General features: G+C 33.2%; 1 protein-coding gene across 7 annotated transcripts in view; it reads right to left on the bottom strand.

Annotated features, from left to right (window-relative positions):
• The window catches only part of FANCC (FA complementation group C), a 234016-nt gene that overhangs the window by 53584 nt on the left and 163521 nt on the right, over positions 1 to 16911 (bottom strand). For 6 of the 7 annotated variants that reach the window (XR_005656729.1, XR_005656730.1, XM_039880474.1 and 3 more), the window contains 3 exons: positions 15189 to 15302; positions 14225 to 14289; positions 5236 to 5400 (listed from right to left, as the gene is read on the bottom strand). Coding sequence is in view for 5 of the 7 variants with exons in the window: in XM_039880474.1 (XP_039736408.1) it covers positions 5236 to 5400; positions 14225 to 14289; positions 15189 to 15302 (344 nt within the window). In the remaining 2 variants the exon portion in view is untranslated. The remainder of the gene's footprint in view (positions 1 to 5235; positions 5401 to 14224; positions 14290 to 15188; positions 15303 to 16911) is intronic. The other variant, XM_039880475.1, reaches the window with a different exon arrangement.

The raw sequence follows: 16911 nt of genomic DNA, 5'->3' as shown, positions 1-16911 counted from the left end.
GAATTCTACTAAACATTTAAAAAGAAACTACCAATTCTCTACAATCTTATTCAGAGGATAGAAGCACAGGGAATATTTCCTAACTCATTCTATGAGGCCAGAATTACACTAGCACCAAAAGCAGACAAAGACATTATAATATAGATGCAAAAATCCTCAACAAAAAATTAGTAAATCAAATCCAATTAGTAAATCAAATATTAAGAGAATTATACACTATGACCAAGTAGAATTTGTCCTAGGTAATCCGCCTTTGCAAATACAATTAATGTAATCTATCACATCGACAGGCTAAAAAAGAAAAACTACATGATTGTATTATAGATGCAGAAAAAGCATTTGATAAAAGCCAAACCTGTTCAATACAAAAACTCTCAGTAAACTAGGAATAGAGAGGAACTTCCTCAAATTGACTGACAACTGAAGTGGAAGACTGAGCCACTTACCTGTGGAATCTCATACTATCTCTGGGTTGACAGTATCAGCACTGAGTTGAATTCTTGGTCACCCTATTGGTGTCTGAAAATTGTTTGTTTGTTACACATGCACAAGCACGTGCATGCACACATGCATTCATGTACCAGGAACCTAATTTAATGACCAAGTATTATTTATTCATAGCATAAAAGGATGGTCAACATTTGCAAATCAATCAATGTGATAAACATTAACAAAATGAAAGGTAAAAAGGTCGTATCATCATTTCAATAGATGAAGGAAAAGCATTTGACAAAACTTAACACCCATTCATGATAAAAAAAAAAAAACCTCTCAACAAGTGGGTCTAGAGGAAAGGTACTTCAAAATAATAAAGGCTATATATGACAGGTGATATTATACACAATGGTGAAAAACTGAAAACTTTTCCTCAAAGATCAGAAACAAGACACAGATGTCCATTCCAGCTACTCGTATTCAACATAGTACTGGAAGTCCTAGCCAGAGCAATTCGGTAAGAAAGAGAAATAAAAGGTATTCAGTACTGAAAGGGAAAAGTAAAATTGTCTTTATTTGCAAAGACCAGAATATTATATATACAAAATCCTAAAGACTCCACCAAAAACTGTTATAATAAACAAATACAGTAAAGTTGGAGAATACAAAAACAATACAGAAAAATCAGTTATATATATATATATACATTAACAATGAACTATCTGAAAAATTAAGAAAAAAATCCCATTTGTAATTACATCAAAAAGAATAAAATATCTAGGGATAAATTTAACCAAGGAGGTGAATGATCTATTCTCTGAAAACTATGACACTGATGAAAGAAACTGGAGAAGATACAAATAAATGAAAAGACATTCCATACTCATGAATTGGAAAAGTTAATGTTGTTAAAATGTCCATGCTACTCTAAGCAATCTACAGATTCAATGCGACCTTTATCAAAATTCTTATGCAACTTTTCACAGAAACAGAAAAAACAATCCTAAAATTTTTATGGAACCAAAAAAGACCCCAAATAGCCAAAGCAATTTGAGAAAGAACAAAGCTAGAGGTAGCACAATTCCTTATTTCAAATTATATTACAAAGCTACAGTAATCAAAACCATAGCACTGGCATAAACACACACACATAGGTCAATGGAACAGGATAGAGCCCAGAAATAAATCCATGTCTTTTTGGTCAATTAAATTACAGCAAAAGAGCCTAGCCTATACAACGGGGAAAGTACAGTTGCTTCAATAAATGATATTGGAGAAACTGGACAGTCACATGAAAAAGAATAAAAGTGGACCCCTATCTTATACCAGACACAAAAGTCAACTCAAAATAACTGAATGTAAGCTCTGAAACTGTAAAACCACCTAGAATAAAATTTAGGGGATAAGCTCCTTGACATTGATCTTGGCAATAATCTTTTTGATTTGACACCAAAACCAAAGGCAAAAAAAAGCAAAAATAAAAAAGTGGATGACAACAAACTAAAAGCTTCTATACAGCAAAAAGCTTCTATACCACCAACAAAATGAAAAAGCAACCTACGGAATAGAAGAAAATATTTGCAAATCATATCTGATAAAGAGTTAATATCCAAAATTTATAAAGAACTCATACAACAATAGAAAAAAAATCTGATTAAAAAATGGGCAAAGTAACTGAAGAGACATTTCTCCAAAGAAGACATGCAAATACTTGACAGGTACATAAAAGGTACTGAACATCACTAATTACCAGGGAAATACAAATAAAAACTATGACGAAATATCACCTCATACCTATTATGACTACCATCAAAAAGACAAGAAATAACAAATGTTGGTGAGAATGTAGACAAAAATAAACCCTTGTGCATAGTTGCTGGGAATGTAAAACGGTATAGCCACTATGAAAAACAGTATGAAGGTCACTCAGAAAAGTAAAACCAGAACCACCATATGATCCAAAAATCCCACTTCTGGATACATATCCAAAGGAAATGAAAACAGGATATCAAAAAGATACCTGCACTCACAAGTTTATTGCAGCATTATTCACAATAGTCAAGATATGGAAACAACCTAAGTGTTTATCAGTGGATGAATGGATAAAGACACACACACACACACACACACACACAGAGAGAATGGAATATTATTAAGCCACGGGAAAGAGGAAATTCTCTCATTTGTGATAACATGTATGGACATTGAGGGCATTACATTAAGTGAAATAAGTCAGACAGAGAAACACAAATACTGTATGGTATCACTTTATGTGTAATCTAAAAGAGCTAAATTCACAGAAATAGAGACTAGAATGATGGTTATCAGGGACTGGGGGTGGGAAGGAATGGGGAAATGTTGGTCAAAGAGTACAAACTTCCATTTTTAAGATGAATAAGTTCTGGGGATCTAATGTACAGCATGGTGATTATAGTTACTAACACTGTTATTATATACTTGAAAGTCACTAAGAGAGAACTCAAATGTTATTACCACAAAAAAGAAGTGGTAATTATATGATGTGATGGAGATGTTAGCTAATCTATGGTAGTAGTCATTTTGCAATATAAAGGTGTATCAAATTGTACATCTTAAACTTACATAATGTTATATGTCAATTATATTTCAATGAAGCTGGAAAAAAATAAAATGTAAAAAAAGTGATATTTTTCTCGTTTCTACATGAAACGTAAAAGAACTGAATATACAGTCTTATTTTGTAATATTTTTAATTTTCAAAAACTCTAAATTTTATCTAAATTATTTTAGATATATATTTTATGTATTTTATGTACATATAAACCTTTTTATTTACATGTAAATATAAACTTTAGGTTTTTAAAAAGAATTTTACATTTTATTTAAAAATAAAAATTTATATTTTCTTATAGTTAAGAATGGCTTTGCAAAGGAGAATTAAAATATTCACTTTCTCATCCCACAGTTGTTTTATTGGGAAAAGATGAAACCAATATGTATTAGAGATTTCTCTGGCTCATGAGAGGGAAATATCTACTCCAGAGAAAGTGGGCTAAATTATAAATGAAAAGCATATATGAGAAAAGTTATTTTCCCTTGGCTTTACAGATGTTTATAAATTACTTTATTGTGCCTTATTCAATAGAATGTTTTCAAATACTATTATAGTGCAATTTAATTGCAGCGTCAATTTGAGACCATTCAGTCTAAAAAAGGAATTAAACAATTCAAACGTAGATGTGATGAATTAATATTTTCTCACTAGAACTGTACTTCTGCCTTAAAATGGAAACTCTAGATATGGCTGAACTAGCTTGTATTCATCTGGTATCAACCCCAACTAAGGATAAGAGTTCTTTTAGGTGAACTTAGCAATATACACATGTGATAAAGAAAGACAAAGTGTTGAATAATTATTTTCAATCTCATGGTTTTTCCTAGAACTGTGCTGATGCTTGCATTTCACAGTGCAGAAGCAACAGTGGTAACGCTGCTGTGCCTAGCACAAATCAAAGGCAATAATTTTATTCTTTCCCACTACATACTCCCAGTAAAAGCACTGCCAGTTTTATATAAAAATGTGTTTTACAAAACAGTATAAAATACTAGTTTTATTAAATTTTCACCTTCAGAATACATTTTATTTAAAAAAATTATGTGCAGTAAAAAGAAAAGCATACATAAAGCATTTCTGGTACATACATAACAAAAAATGCTGGTTGTCTAGAAGCAAAGCACTTGCACAGCAGTTTAAGCTGCGAGATCAACTAGCCACTTTTTTTCCACTTTTTTTTTCATGGAAACTTACTAGAAAGACTGGTCAACAAATAATGGTTATTCAGACATGCGTATTTAGCACATATTTTCTCAAAAATTAGTGAAGTGACATAGTAGTTCAAGTACAATAACTGACAGTATTTGTACCCAATGATAAATTTGAGTTTTTAAGCAGAAATTAGAATTTTGGAAAATTAATTTTTGTCAACATGAGCCTGACAGCTTCCCAGTACTTAAAGACATTCCTGATGAGATTGGTGGTGATAGGAACGAATGTAAGTTTTGATACTGTAAAATGAAAATGTCAGTGTTTGGAAGATCTGTATAACAATGAACCAGTATTTTCCAAATGAACCGTGCACAAAGCTATAAGTCCTGTGTGGACAAAAGATCTATTAAAAGTGCAAGACACATCAGGAAGTTTTAATCTATCAGTATGAAAAGCTCATTGATATAATTTCAGATTCCACATCACAACTAAACTTCAAAAAAACCACAATTTTCAAATTCTGGTGAGGTATGCAAGGAGAATATCCATAATCAACTGAGATGGCAATCATAACATTCTTTTCTTCTGACTACGTATCTGTATGAGGCTGGATTTTCTTCATAGACTTCAACCAAGACAACATATCACACCAGACTGAATACAGAAACATGTATGAGAACCCAGTGTCTTTTAAGTCAGACAATAAAGAGATCTGCAAAAATGTAAAATGATTCCACTCTTGTTAAACAAATTTTTTGCTTGGAAAAGGTCATTGTTTTTCATAAAAATATGCTACTTGTGTTGATATGTAATAAATTTATTGTTATTTTTAAATGAAGTAAAATATTTTTAAAACTTTGTTTTAATTTCAAATATGATAAATATTGACAGATATAACTCAAATATTAAAAAAGTTAAGTGGGATCTTCAATAATGTTTGAGAATATAAAGTGAGTACAGACAAAAACATTTGAAAACTGCATTTCCAACATACTGAAGTATTCTAAGAAAAGAAAAAACAAAGTTGGATGATAGGGTAAATGCATATCACTTACAACAAAAAGGCCTCATTCACAGCATCAAAGAACTCAGGCCAGAGCATTTCCTGAGGTTCATGTCCATGGTAGGTGAGCAGAGCCTCTACCAGTGGTTCAAAATCTGGCAGAGTGACAAGTGGAACACAAACTCGTGATAGGGACCTTACTCGTTCAGGAGCCATTCTATAGAATAAATAAAGTAAGAAATAATTACCCAAATCGTAGAGCCACATGTAATTAAAGACATATCAAATCTTCATTTTATATGAAAAGGTTGATGAAAGGTCATTTGTTCTGCCCCTCACATAAGAGGGCTACTCTAATGCCATCTATGAACGTTCTTTTCTTACTCAATTCTCTAGAAAGAAACTGTTTGGCTGCAGTTCCCATTTTAACTTCACTCGTTGTCAGGACTTTGGCATAACTATTGGCACCTCTAACTTGTGTGTTATGTACCACTGAGTTAGCTCTGACTCCTGGCAAATCCTATGAATGAGTGATGTCCACAATGTCCTGTCCTCAAAATCTATGCTCAGCCTCCGTATACTCATCCCTTCTTTTATGGAGTCAATCCATCATATATTTGGTCTTCCTCTCTTCCTGCTGCCTTCTATTTTTCCCAGCATTACCATCTTTCCTAAATAACCCTGCCCTTTCATGATGTACCCAAAGAAAGACAGCTTCAGTTTTGTCATTTTTGCCTCCAGCAATGTTTCAGGCTTAATTTGCTCTAGGACCCATGTATTAGTCTCCAACCAACCACACTCAAAACAGAACTCTTGAATTTCTTCCCCAAATGTTCTCTTCCCTCAGTGCTCTCTATCTCATTTGATCAAGCCAAACCCTTGAAGTCCATTGTTGATTGCTCCCTTTCTCTTACAGCCCTCATGTGATCCAGAAGGAAATACTGTCAATTCATCTGACCACCTCTCAACACTTCCATTACTACCCCCTAATTCACCATCATCTCCAGTATGGGTTACTGTAGGAACCTCCTAACTTTCTCCCTGTTCCTGACTTCACCCCCATTGTTTATTATCAGAACAGTTCCAGCAACTCTAAAAAATTTAGATCACCGCACTTGTCTGCTCAAAGCTTAGCAATGTCTTCCCACCTCACACAGAGATCAAGCAAAGTCTTCTACTAAACACCAAGGCCTTTCGTGGTAGGACCCCCTTTTTTTCCTCTGGCTTCATTTCCTTCCACTCTTACCTTGCTTGTTTAATTCCAGCCTTACAGGGTTCCAACTATACCAGATAAGGTCCTGCACAGCCAGTTCCTTCATTTCATATAGCTCTCAGTTCCAATGCTTCCCTGACCATCCCATGTAAATGCACTAATATGGCAGCAATCAGCATCTGTGGCAATTTACATTTATTTAAATGAAATAAGATTTAAAGTTCCATTCCTCAGTTGGACTAGTCATACATCAAGTGCTCAACAGTTACATGAGGTTAGTGGCTTACAGTACTGGACAGTGCAAATTTACAGGACTTGTCTTTTATTGCAGAAAGCTCCACTGGACAGTAGAGTTAAACATATCAAGTGCCCTCCCACCCTACTGTGTACTTCCTATCTTTTCTTCAGAGTATTACATTTACTTGTTTATTGTTCATGGTCTGTTTCATCCTACTAGGATATCAGCTCAATAAGGGCAGGTACTTTTTTCTATTTTGCTCATTGCTCTATTTCTAGCTTGTAGGCACAACTACTTACACATACTACATGCTCAAGAAATAGATGTTAAAAAGTTAACAACTGGAGAGCAATAAAACAATAGTTTGAAATGTATGCTACTAGATCTTTTCTAAGTATTTTTGTATATAATCAAATCTAGATAGTCTGTATGTTTTGTGAAACAAATGGAACCACAACATAGAATATATAGATGTCTCTCTTTTTACTTGCTGCCTATTATTAAAAAATATGTGATTCAATATGCCTCTACTTATAGACATTTGTTTCTAATTGTTCACGATTACAAACACTGCTGCAGAGGTATCCTTGCACATGCCTTTCTGTGCCCCATGTGTATTAAACTGCATCCCAAAAGACTACCAGTTTACTTTTCCACTCTTGCCAGTGATATTATCATCGGTGTTTTTAATTCTTGCTAATCTGTACAAAAATTATCTCATTGCTTTCATTTGCATCTTCCTGATAACTTTCAAGATTATTTATATTTGTTACCACTTGTATTTCCTCTTCGACAAATGTTTTTAAATTAGTCCTATTCAATAAATATTTTTTGAGCCCTTACTGTATTCAAAGCTGTTTGTAGTTGTTCGTGACACAAAAGCAAACAAAGAAACAAAGCCCAGTAATGGAGAGAATAAAATGCCAGGTGATATCAGGTGCCATGATGAAAAGTAAAGCAACTGTGGGGCTAAAGAGGACAGAAATTTACTGAGGGGTATATTTGAGCAGAGATCTAAAGGAAGTATATAAGCAAACCACGTAAATATCTGGGTGGAAAAATGTTGCAGGCAGATACAAAGGAAATGCAAAGGTCCTGAGTAACTAGATACAGCAAGGAGGCCAAAGTGGTGAGACCACAGTGAATGTGGGAGAGGAGGAGGAAATCAAGTTTTCGTAGACTACTCTAAGAGCCTGGGATAGTCTTTTTTTTTGCTTCTTCTTCTTTTCCAAGAGCACTTCCGCCCCCATTTTCTGATCTCAGAGGCAACCACTTTTAAGCCTAACTCATTCTTTAGATATTTGATGTTTTTTCTGTGTTAAATGACTCTTATTTGGCTTGTTTGCTCATTTTTCTTTGTACTGATTATTTTAACCCCAAACTCCCACCCTAGTGTGTAATCTTCTTGCAATCTATTCAGACATATCTGACATTCTACCATTTTCATCTTCTTAAAGAAATTTTTCTTAGAACCTTTTAATCTGTTCCAATTGGGACAGTTTGCTTTTTACTCCTTTTGCCTTCTTGGTTAATTTTCTTATGCAGGAAATGGTACATGAGAAGTAAAGTATCTGAGATCTTGCATATCTGAAAATATATTTTACTCTCACGCCTGATTGACACTTTGGCTGAGTATAGAATTATGGTAATTTTCCTACAGAATTGTGTAAGTGTGGTTCTACTATCTTTTAGCTTCCAGTTCTTGAGACGTCCCAGGCTATTATGAATTCTGATCCTTAAATTTGTAAGACCTGTTTTTACATCTTGGAAGTGTTTGGATATCCTCTGAGAAATTTCACAATATGTCTTGGTATGGATTTATTTTTATTTAGTGTGCTGGGCACTCACTGGACTTTAAATTAGGAAAGTTCCATTCTTTTCTCTATTCTCTTTTTCTACCAACTCCAATTTTTTGGATATTGAACTTCCTGGACAGTTCTCTTTTCTTGTCATATTTTGGTCTTTTTGCTCTTTTTGGAATTTGGGATTCTATATTGCCTTTCCATGAATGCTCTGTTTAATGTGGCTTGTCTCCAGTACTTGTGGGGTCAGGATGTAGTGCTCATTGGGGTTGCCAATAAACTGCATTCTGAGCATAAGAGCATCCCCAAAATTGCTGGGGACTGATAGCCATTTTGTGCTTGCTTCTCCTCCAAAGTGTCTCCCCTCCTTCTTGTTGGAAACAATCTCATTTGGGGACAGTGGGTAAGGAGGAAGAGTGTATGAAGGCCTAGCCAGCGGGTTGCTATTACTGAAGTAGTCCAACAAATTATCTTGTTGGCTGCCAGGTACCCTCCTGCTCCTTGAATCCACCCCAAAAGTAACTTTTACCTTTTGCAGTAGTCCTCACTACCAAGCTTTTGGGACTGTGCTATTTTCCTTCAAAAATATCCCACGACCTACCATTTTAAGCCTTTCTCATAATTTGTGGGTCATCAAAAGCCCCTCCTCCCATTTTATACAGTATTATATATTTGTTAAAATTCCTTGTCATTTCTAGGAGTTGAAAGTATAACGTGAATGCTAGGCCATTCATGAACATGGTTCATCAGTTGGCTTAGTGTCCTACATTTTCATCTTATTCTCTCCTGACTAGATTATGAGAGTTGCCATTCTTCACAGGTCTTGAACTTCAGTCATCAGGATCTGTCCAAGTTCTATCAGAGCTACTCAAAGTATTGTCTTCCGAATCAGCAGCATCAGCATCCCTGGGAATGAGGCCAAGGAATCATCTGTGTATATTTTTCCAGGGGATTCTTACACACACTAGTTTGAGAAACACTGCTCTACATTACTTTAGTAGCAGTCCCCAGAATTCGATATCAATCTCCAGTAATGATCCGAGTATATTATGGGGACACGATAGAACTACATTTAAGGTTTACATTTTATTGATGAATTTCTATAAATTGGTTCAGCTGTATTATTTTTTTTTGATAATCAACAGTACTATTTTTTTGTTGAACTATACAATAATTTTCTTTAGGGTAAACATTTTGCCTTTCTCTTCAAATTATCACCTTTTTAAAAAATTCACTTCTTGTTCTTTACCACTTTTCTAAATAAGAGTCTCTTCAACAACACTTATCTTCCACAGTGCTCTAACATCTTTCTCTAACTATCAAAGTGGTTTTAGACCTAAAATTAACGTTTTGAGTCTATCATCAAAGTTCTTAATGAAAAGACATATTGAGCTTGAGTTGTAAACTCAAATTAAAATTTAAAGTTTACAACTTTGGAATATATGAGTTTACTGGGTGGGCTTGGAGAGGGGGAAAGTTGTTGTGTGTAGAATGCTTTTTCAAATATTTATTTTGCACAGACTCTAGCAGAATATTTTGCATAGAGTAAGGGCTCTACGAACATTTGAGAAATTAAAAAATATGCCTGAGAGTTATGTGTACTCATAATAAATCGAGAACTCTGAAATAAAGCAAGGAAGTAGGTGGTGATCTTGCCCTCTCGCCTTAATTTATCAATCCTTCTCTCTAAAAGAGTAAGTGCAACTTTTCTCTCATCTAAAAAGGAGGAAAGTCAGAGACTAGCACTGGTGACTAGGTGGGTGGAAAAGATAACCTTTGCAACAAGGGCACTTATCAAACACTAAAGCTTATAGGCTGCAGATTTTATCTCCTAAGTAGGCTGAAACAGGTCCAAGATAATCTTCCTAAAAAATTCTAAAGTCTTATGTAAACTTAGAGGAGTTCTTGGTATGACCAAAACACAAGCAGGCCAAATGATAATCTTCCGAAAGGCTTCAAAGTGCTCAGGGCCTTCACAGCTCCCTCTTTTGGCCTGAAGCTTGCCAGAGCATGAAGATCCAGCTTCAGTTGGAGTTGTGCAACACTTTCCAGACTGGATTACACCAAGCATGAGGTCTTGACTGATTGCCAGAGCAGCACTCCCAAATGATTTTTGCATAAGAATTAAACTGCAGAAGGATCAACAGTAACCACAGACTGCTAGAAACACCCTTCCCATGTAGCTGTACGGAAGCCTCCAAACCATCTGTAGCAAACCAAAGAGCAAGATAAACTGATGATAGAGAGTCCACAATGTCGTTCCTTCCAGACAGTTTGTAGCAAAGAACAAGAGAGAATTTAAACATTGTCATTGAATTGTTGATTTTACTTGGTGGCAAGTGAAACTCTATTTAAAACACTATGACAAGACCATCTATCAGGCCTTTAAAAATTATGTAAAGAGAAACTAAACAAATTTTCCTATTTTTTTGTTCCTCTGACAATTTATGCATCAAAGTTATAAGATTAATTTCTGTATTTTTACAAGAATTTTGGATGTCGCAGAAATTCAAAATAAAGTTTAATTAAACTTTAAACATTTGAGTGGTAAAAAGTGAAAAAAATATGGATGCCTTCTATTAAAAAAAATAACAGAGCATTGTTTATAAGGTAAGTTTGAGACGCTCTTGGCTGCTGGAACATTTATAGTAATACTCATGGAAGGAAAGTAATGATTAAACTCAAGTTTCGTAAATAGTGGGACTATCTGGATTTGAGCACACCAGAAAGTAGTTTGCCACCTGAGCTATATTGATTCAAATTTTTTGACTTTTAAATCTTAAAAATGTACAGATAACCTCAGGTATATAGTAGGAGAAATTTACATATAATTTGATACATATTTTAATTATTATATCTTATTACAGCAACTATTAGCAGCTCCAGCATGTTTGGCAGCTCTTTCAAATGCCATTCCACTACCCAATTTCATGAAATCCATTTTTATGTGAGACAAAGCACACACACTTGGTTAAATTTATAACATACTAGAGAATTGTGGACTTAGAGTTCTGAGTCTCACACAAGCTTTTATAGATCTGGATTATTTTATGGACGAAGAATAGAACTTCCTGGCTTTAGGTCTTAAAAGTAGGACTTTAAAAGCTCATAAAGAGACTCAAAAAGTATGCTGGGCATCGAATTGCTTTTAAAATTCAATTTTTTGATAAGAATAATTGAATTTAACCCAAGAGATTGAATTTCCTTAAAAACTATGTATGGGTTCAACACATTCAGAGAAATCTCTGCAAGAAATTTTTGTGGAATTCTAAAACTATTTCTAAAAAGAAAAAGACTCTGTAGTAAACATCATTCAACAGAGAAAATTAGGAAGGTATCAGATGTGTCAGCGTGCAGAGAAGATTCTACTACCACAGGCATCTCATATTCTTGGTAAATTCAGTTACGAATCTTACTAATTCCATCATAGGTTTCCTTTGATTAAAAATATCCTAAACTACTAACCAACGTAATTGCCATTTTATCCGTGTTGCTACTGCAAGCTGGGGTACAAGCATGGACACCTTTTAATAGACTTTGTTCTGCACCAGGGAGTTTATTCATATTGTTTTGAAAAATAAACATCCTTAATGAAGAAATAGTCATGAGTTTAGGAATGAACATGCCCCCCAAAATGCTATTACCAGTGGGATTGTTTTTTTAATTTCTTTTTTGGATTGCTTGTTGTTAGTATATAGAAACACAACTCATTTTTGAATGTTGATTTTGTATCCTGCAACTTTACTGAATTTGTTTATTAGTTCTGACGGTTTTTCTGTGGAATCTTTCTCGGACTCCCACAATGCATATAATTGATCCACTTGAGGGTATCTCATAAGCTCTTAGAGTTAACTTCATTCTCTTTTCTTTTTATTCTCTTGACTTGATAATTTCAAATGACTCGTGTTTGAGTCAACTGCTTAATCACGTCTACTGTTGAATCATTCTAGTGAATTTTTCAATTCAGTTATTGTATTCTTCAGTTCCAGAATGTTTGGGATACCATATATTTTTTTCAAGTTTAATTTCTTTTATTGTGGTAAAACATGTAATAGTTATCATTTTAACCATTTGTAAGTGGTAATCATTCAGTGGCACTAAATACATTGACGGGCTGTGTACCCATCACCATGATCTATACCGAAAGCTTTTCAACATCCCCAACATAAACTTTGTACCCATTAAACAGTTATTCCATTGCCTCTACATACTGATAATCTCTTTTCTGCTTTTTGTCTCTATGAATTTCCCTATTCTAGATACCTCATATAAGTGGAATCATACAATAATTGTCCTACTAAATCTGGCTTATTTCACTAAGCATATTTTCAAAATCTATCCTTGAATATACAAAAATTTTATTCCTTTTCATGGCTGAATAGCATTCAATTGTATTTGTATACCACATGTTATTTATCCATCCATCTGTTCATAAGCACTTGGGTTGTTTCTACCTTTTAGCTATTGTGAATAATACTGCTATGAATACTGGTATACAGGTAAGTGTTAGAGTTTCTGCTTTTGAATATACACCTAGGAGTGAAATTTCTGAGTCTCATGTAATTCTGTGGTCAACTTTTTGATGAACTATCAAAACGTTTTCCACAGTGGCTGTACCATTTTCTATTCCTCCAGCAATGCACAAGAGTTCTACTTTCTCCACGTTTTTGCCAACATTTATTATGTTTCATTTTTCATTTTCTGTAAATGATATTATACTAGTGGGTGTGACGTGGTATCCAATTTTGATTTTTGTTTCCATAATAATTAGTATTGTTGTGCAACTTTTCATTTGCTTATTGTCCAGTTGTATACATTCTTTGGAGAAATATCTAGTCAAGTCTCTTGGCCATTTTTAAATTGAATTTTTTGTTACTAAGTTTTAGGAATTCTTTATATATTCTGGATATTTAAGACGTTATCAGATATATGATTTCCAAATGTTTTCATTCATTCAGGAGGCTGTTTTTCTGCTTTCTTCATGGTATCCCACGATTTATAAAAGTTCTTAATTTTAATGCAGTCCAATTTATCTAGTTTTTGTTGTTGCCTGTGCTTTTCGTGTCATATCCAAAAAATCACTGCAAATCCAATGTCATGAAGATTTTCTAGTGTTTTTGTCTAAGCATTTTATAGTTTAAGGGTTAAATGCAAAGGATTCCTAAAAGCTGAGGGCAAACACCATTTCTGATAGAGCTTTAATTGGCAATAGCTCTACAAAAAAAAAAATCACAATATGTCTTGGTCCTCAGATTCTTAGTTAATGACTTGTTAAAAATGAAATGGTCAATGAAAACAACTTTGAATTCCTTTCTATAGTGAAAAACCATTTTGTAATGTAATTAATTCTTTTAATTTGTCTTGAGTCTATTTGATTTTAGCATAAATTTTGGAATATTATGTTTCTTAATATAGATCTTATAGGTCATATGTGTCACATCAAATAATCTGTTGCCTTGCAAATATCCTGATTGTGTTTGTGAAGTATACACATACACACTGAGCTGAATGCTTCTTTCTTGTGTGTTATCTACTGTATATGTAGGGCTTTTTCCTTAATGGATGCCTAAGAGATATCACATGATTTACTGTCCTATGAGAGTTGAGAGAATAGTTATTTTTAAAAAGTTTAATAGTTATTCCATGTAGTCCACTAAAATAATCTTTCCACACAGAATATAACCATAACTATGAACATGCATTTCCTAAGAATTATAAAATTTTTCTCTAATGACCAAACTGACACATTTTGAAACTTGAGAAGAGGGATGTTTAATTTGACACCTACTGCCTTTGAGTGTTAAATCCATTAAGATGATTCTCTCTGAGTTCAGACAATAATGATAAAACCATCTGTAAAACAAAATCAGTTACAGGTTAGCATGCACTGAAAACAGGATTACATCAGTTCTGTTTTTCTTGGTGTGAGTGGTATTTCCGTTGAGATTTCCTACCCTCTCCTACCCGTCCTCTCCTTGTTTTACTTTGTCAAAGTGAAAAAAAAGCAGTGCCATGTTACATTTACTGATAATGTGTATTTTATGTTTACTGTTTGTTATTACAAATTCCTATTTAAGCAAACAAACAACAGACAGACCATTAATTTCCTGAGAATTAAAACCAAACCCATTACAAATAAAACCATGCTAGATTTATTTTTTCTTAATTCAATTTTTTAAAACAGGCTATTCATGTGTAAAGCTTCCAAAAGGCCAGAATAGTGAAAAAAACATTAAAAGTCTCAGTCTCATAATGCTTTTTAGAAGAGCTATGTCAAGATCACAAATTAAAATTTCTTCGATTTAGCTAAAATTTAAAGCAGAAGTAAAAACAGCTTTAATACTAAGATGTAAATATATATAATAGTATTTACAAGGTTGTTATTTATTGAATATTTTGCTTTAACATAAAATTCCTATCAGGTTAAATAAAAAATTTATCTAACAGTAAAAGGCTGTGTTTGCATAGGTTAAGGAACTCTCATTTCCCAAAAACCTTTGAGTGAATAAATGCAATGTGTTAAGAGACAGAGAGGTTGGCTGATTTAGAATAACCTCTCTTGGTTTCTTTCTACTTTCTCATAATCTTCCATTTCTTCCTTACATGGCCATAAGTTCTCTCAAGGTAAGAAGAGATAAACATAGGAAAGTTAAACATCTCTCCTGGAGAAGTGAAATATTTCCATTTACTCCTTATGCTGATGATACATTAACCAATGAAAACTTCAACACTAATAAATTAAAAATACTCACATTTTTAAGCAAACTAGGATAGTAATCCACAGGTGCATAACCAAGACTTTGAGTAAAAAGGCCAACTTCTTTTATATTAAGTCTGAATGCCGAAAGTATATGAGATAACAACCGCTAAAAAACATAAATAGAAAGAGAAAAAAGTTCTCAAAAGTGGATGCAAGTGCCTATTACGTATAATGCCTAGAATCTGGGTCATAAATGGGATGGTCTCTAGGGAACAAGCAATCTTAATGTGCCCAAATACCTAGTTCATTTTGATTCAAGGTATAAAGAAAAAAATAAGCTTGCATTGAAACCATTACATTAAAAACAAGTCAATTCAAACAAATTAGTAACAGTGAAACAAAAATAATGAACAGTGCTTTAACCATATTAAGAATATGATCTTTACTGGTTTTTGAACAGCAAAATATTTTTATCGTAGTAGATATGATAACTAAGTATATGGCAAGGAACACATACATATCACTAGAGAAAGGAAAAATTATGTGATAAATAGTGCTAGGAAAACTTTGAAAAAAATTAGATTCTCACTTTATGTTATTCATCAAAATATACTTGAATTTAACATAAATTCAAGAAATCAATGTAAAAGTGAAATGAAATAATAAACAAGAAAAAATATAAGTACTTTTCATGTGTCTAAATGGGGAAGAATTTTGTAAACTGCAAATCAAGGAAGCAGATCATTAATTGTTGTAAATAAAAATAAAACCTTTTGTTTTTCAGACAATAAGTACAAATTAAAAAGAATAACAAATAATACAAATCATATGTAATCAAATTAATGTGTAAAATACTAAATGACAAACACTAAGCATAAAAAATGAGTATGAACAGGTAACTTATAAGAGAAAATACAAATGTCCAAGAAACACATGTATGAATGTACATCCTCATCACCAAAAAGAGTAAATTTAAATGTCAACATACCATTGTTTTACTTAATAAATTAAAAATTTTACAAACATGAATACTTAATGCTAATCTGGGTTCTCCGAAACAGGTACTCTGTGTGAGCTACGAAAAGAGAATAAATGACTGTCCATACATCACTGTTGTTATGAACCGCACTATAAGGCACCCAAAGAGAGTGTGAGTGGGTATAATAGCCCACACCCAAGCTTGAGCTGTCAGGGCTACATCTATCCAGAATTTTGTAACCTGAACAAAGATGACTTATAGGTTGACACAGGCCTGCCTTATAGGAAGCAATTTGAGAATATATATTAAAGACTTTAAAAGTATCCAGAACTTTTAATATATTTGGTATACATTGAAGGAAATAAATATAAACATGACAATGGAGATTATGCTCAAAGATGTTCATTACAGTGTTATTTCTCATAGTAAGCAATGTCTAACAGCAGGGAATGATTAATTTATAATGCCCTCACACAGTGGCTCATTGTAAGCCATTAAAATGTTTATAAAGAATTTGTAACAACATTTTAAGTGGTTATAATGTTAAATGAAGGAAGATGTAAAATTTTTAGAAATAATCTCAATATAAAAATAATCCATATATGGGAATGAAAAATAATCAAAGAAGATATTATCAAATGTTAACAGTGTCTAGGATAGTGCTATTATGAGTATATATATATATATATATATATATATATATATATATACACTTTTCATATTTATATACTTCATACACTTTTCTCCTATTTAATACATTTTCCAGTTTCCTGTATGTGTGCGCAATTCTTTTATA

The sequence above is a fragment of the Pteropus medius genome, unplaced genomic scaffold (assembly GCF_902729225.1).
Source record: "Pteropus medius unplaced genomic scaffold, Ma_sr-lr_union100, whole genome shotgun sequence".
NCBI classification, from domain to species: Eukaryota; Metazoa; Chordata; class Mammalia; order Chiroptera; family Pteropodidae; genus Pteropus; species Pteropus medius.
The sequence above is the reverse complement of the archived record's forward strand: the minus strand, read 5'-3'. Positions and strand labels throughout refer to the sequence as shown.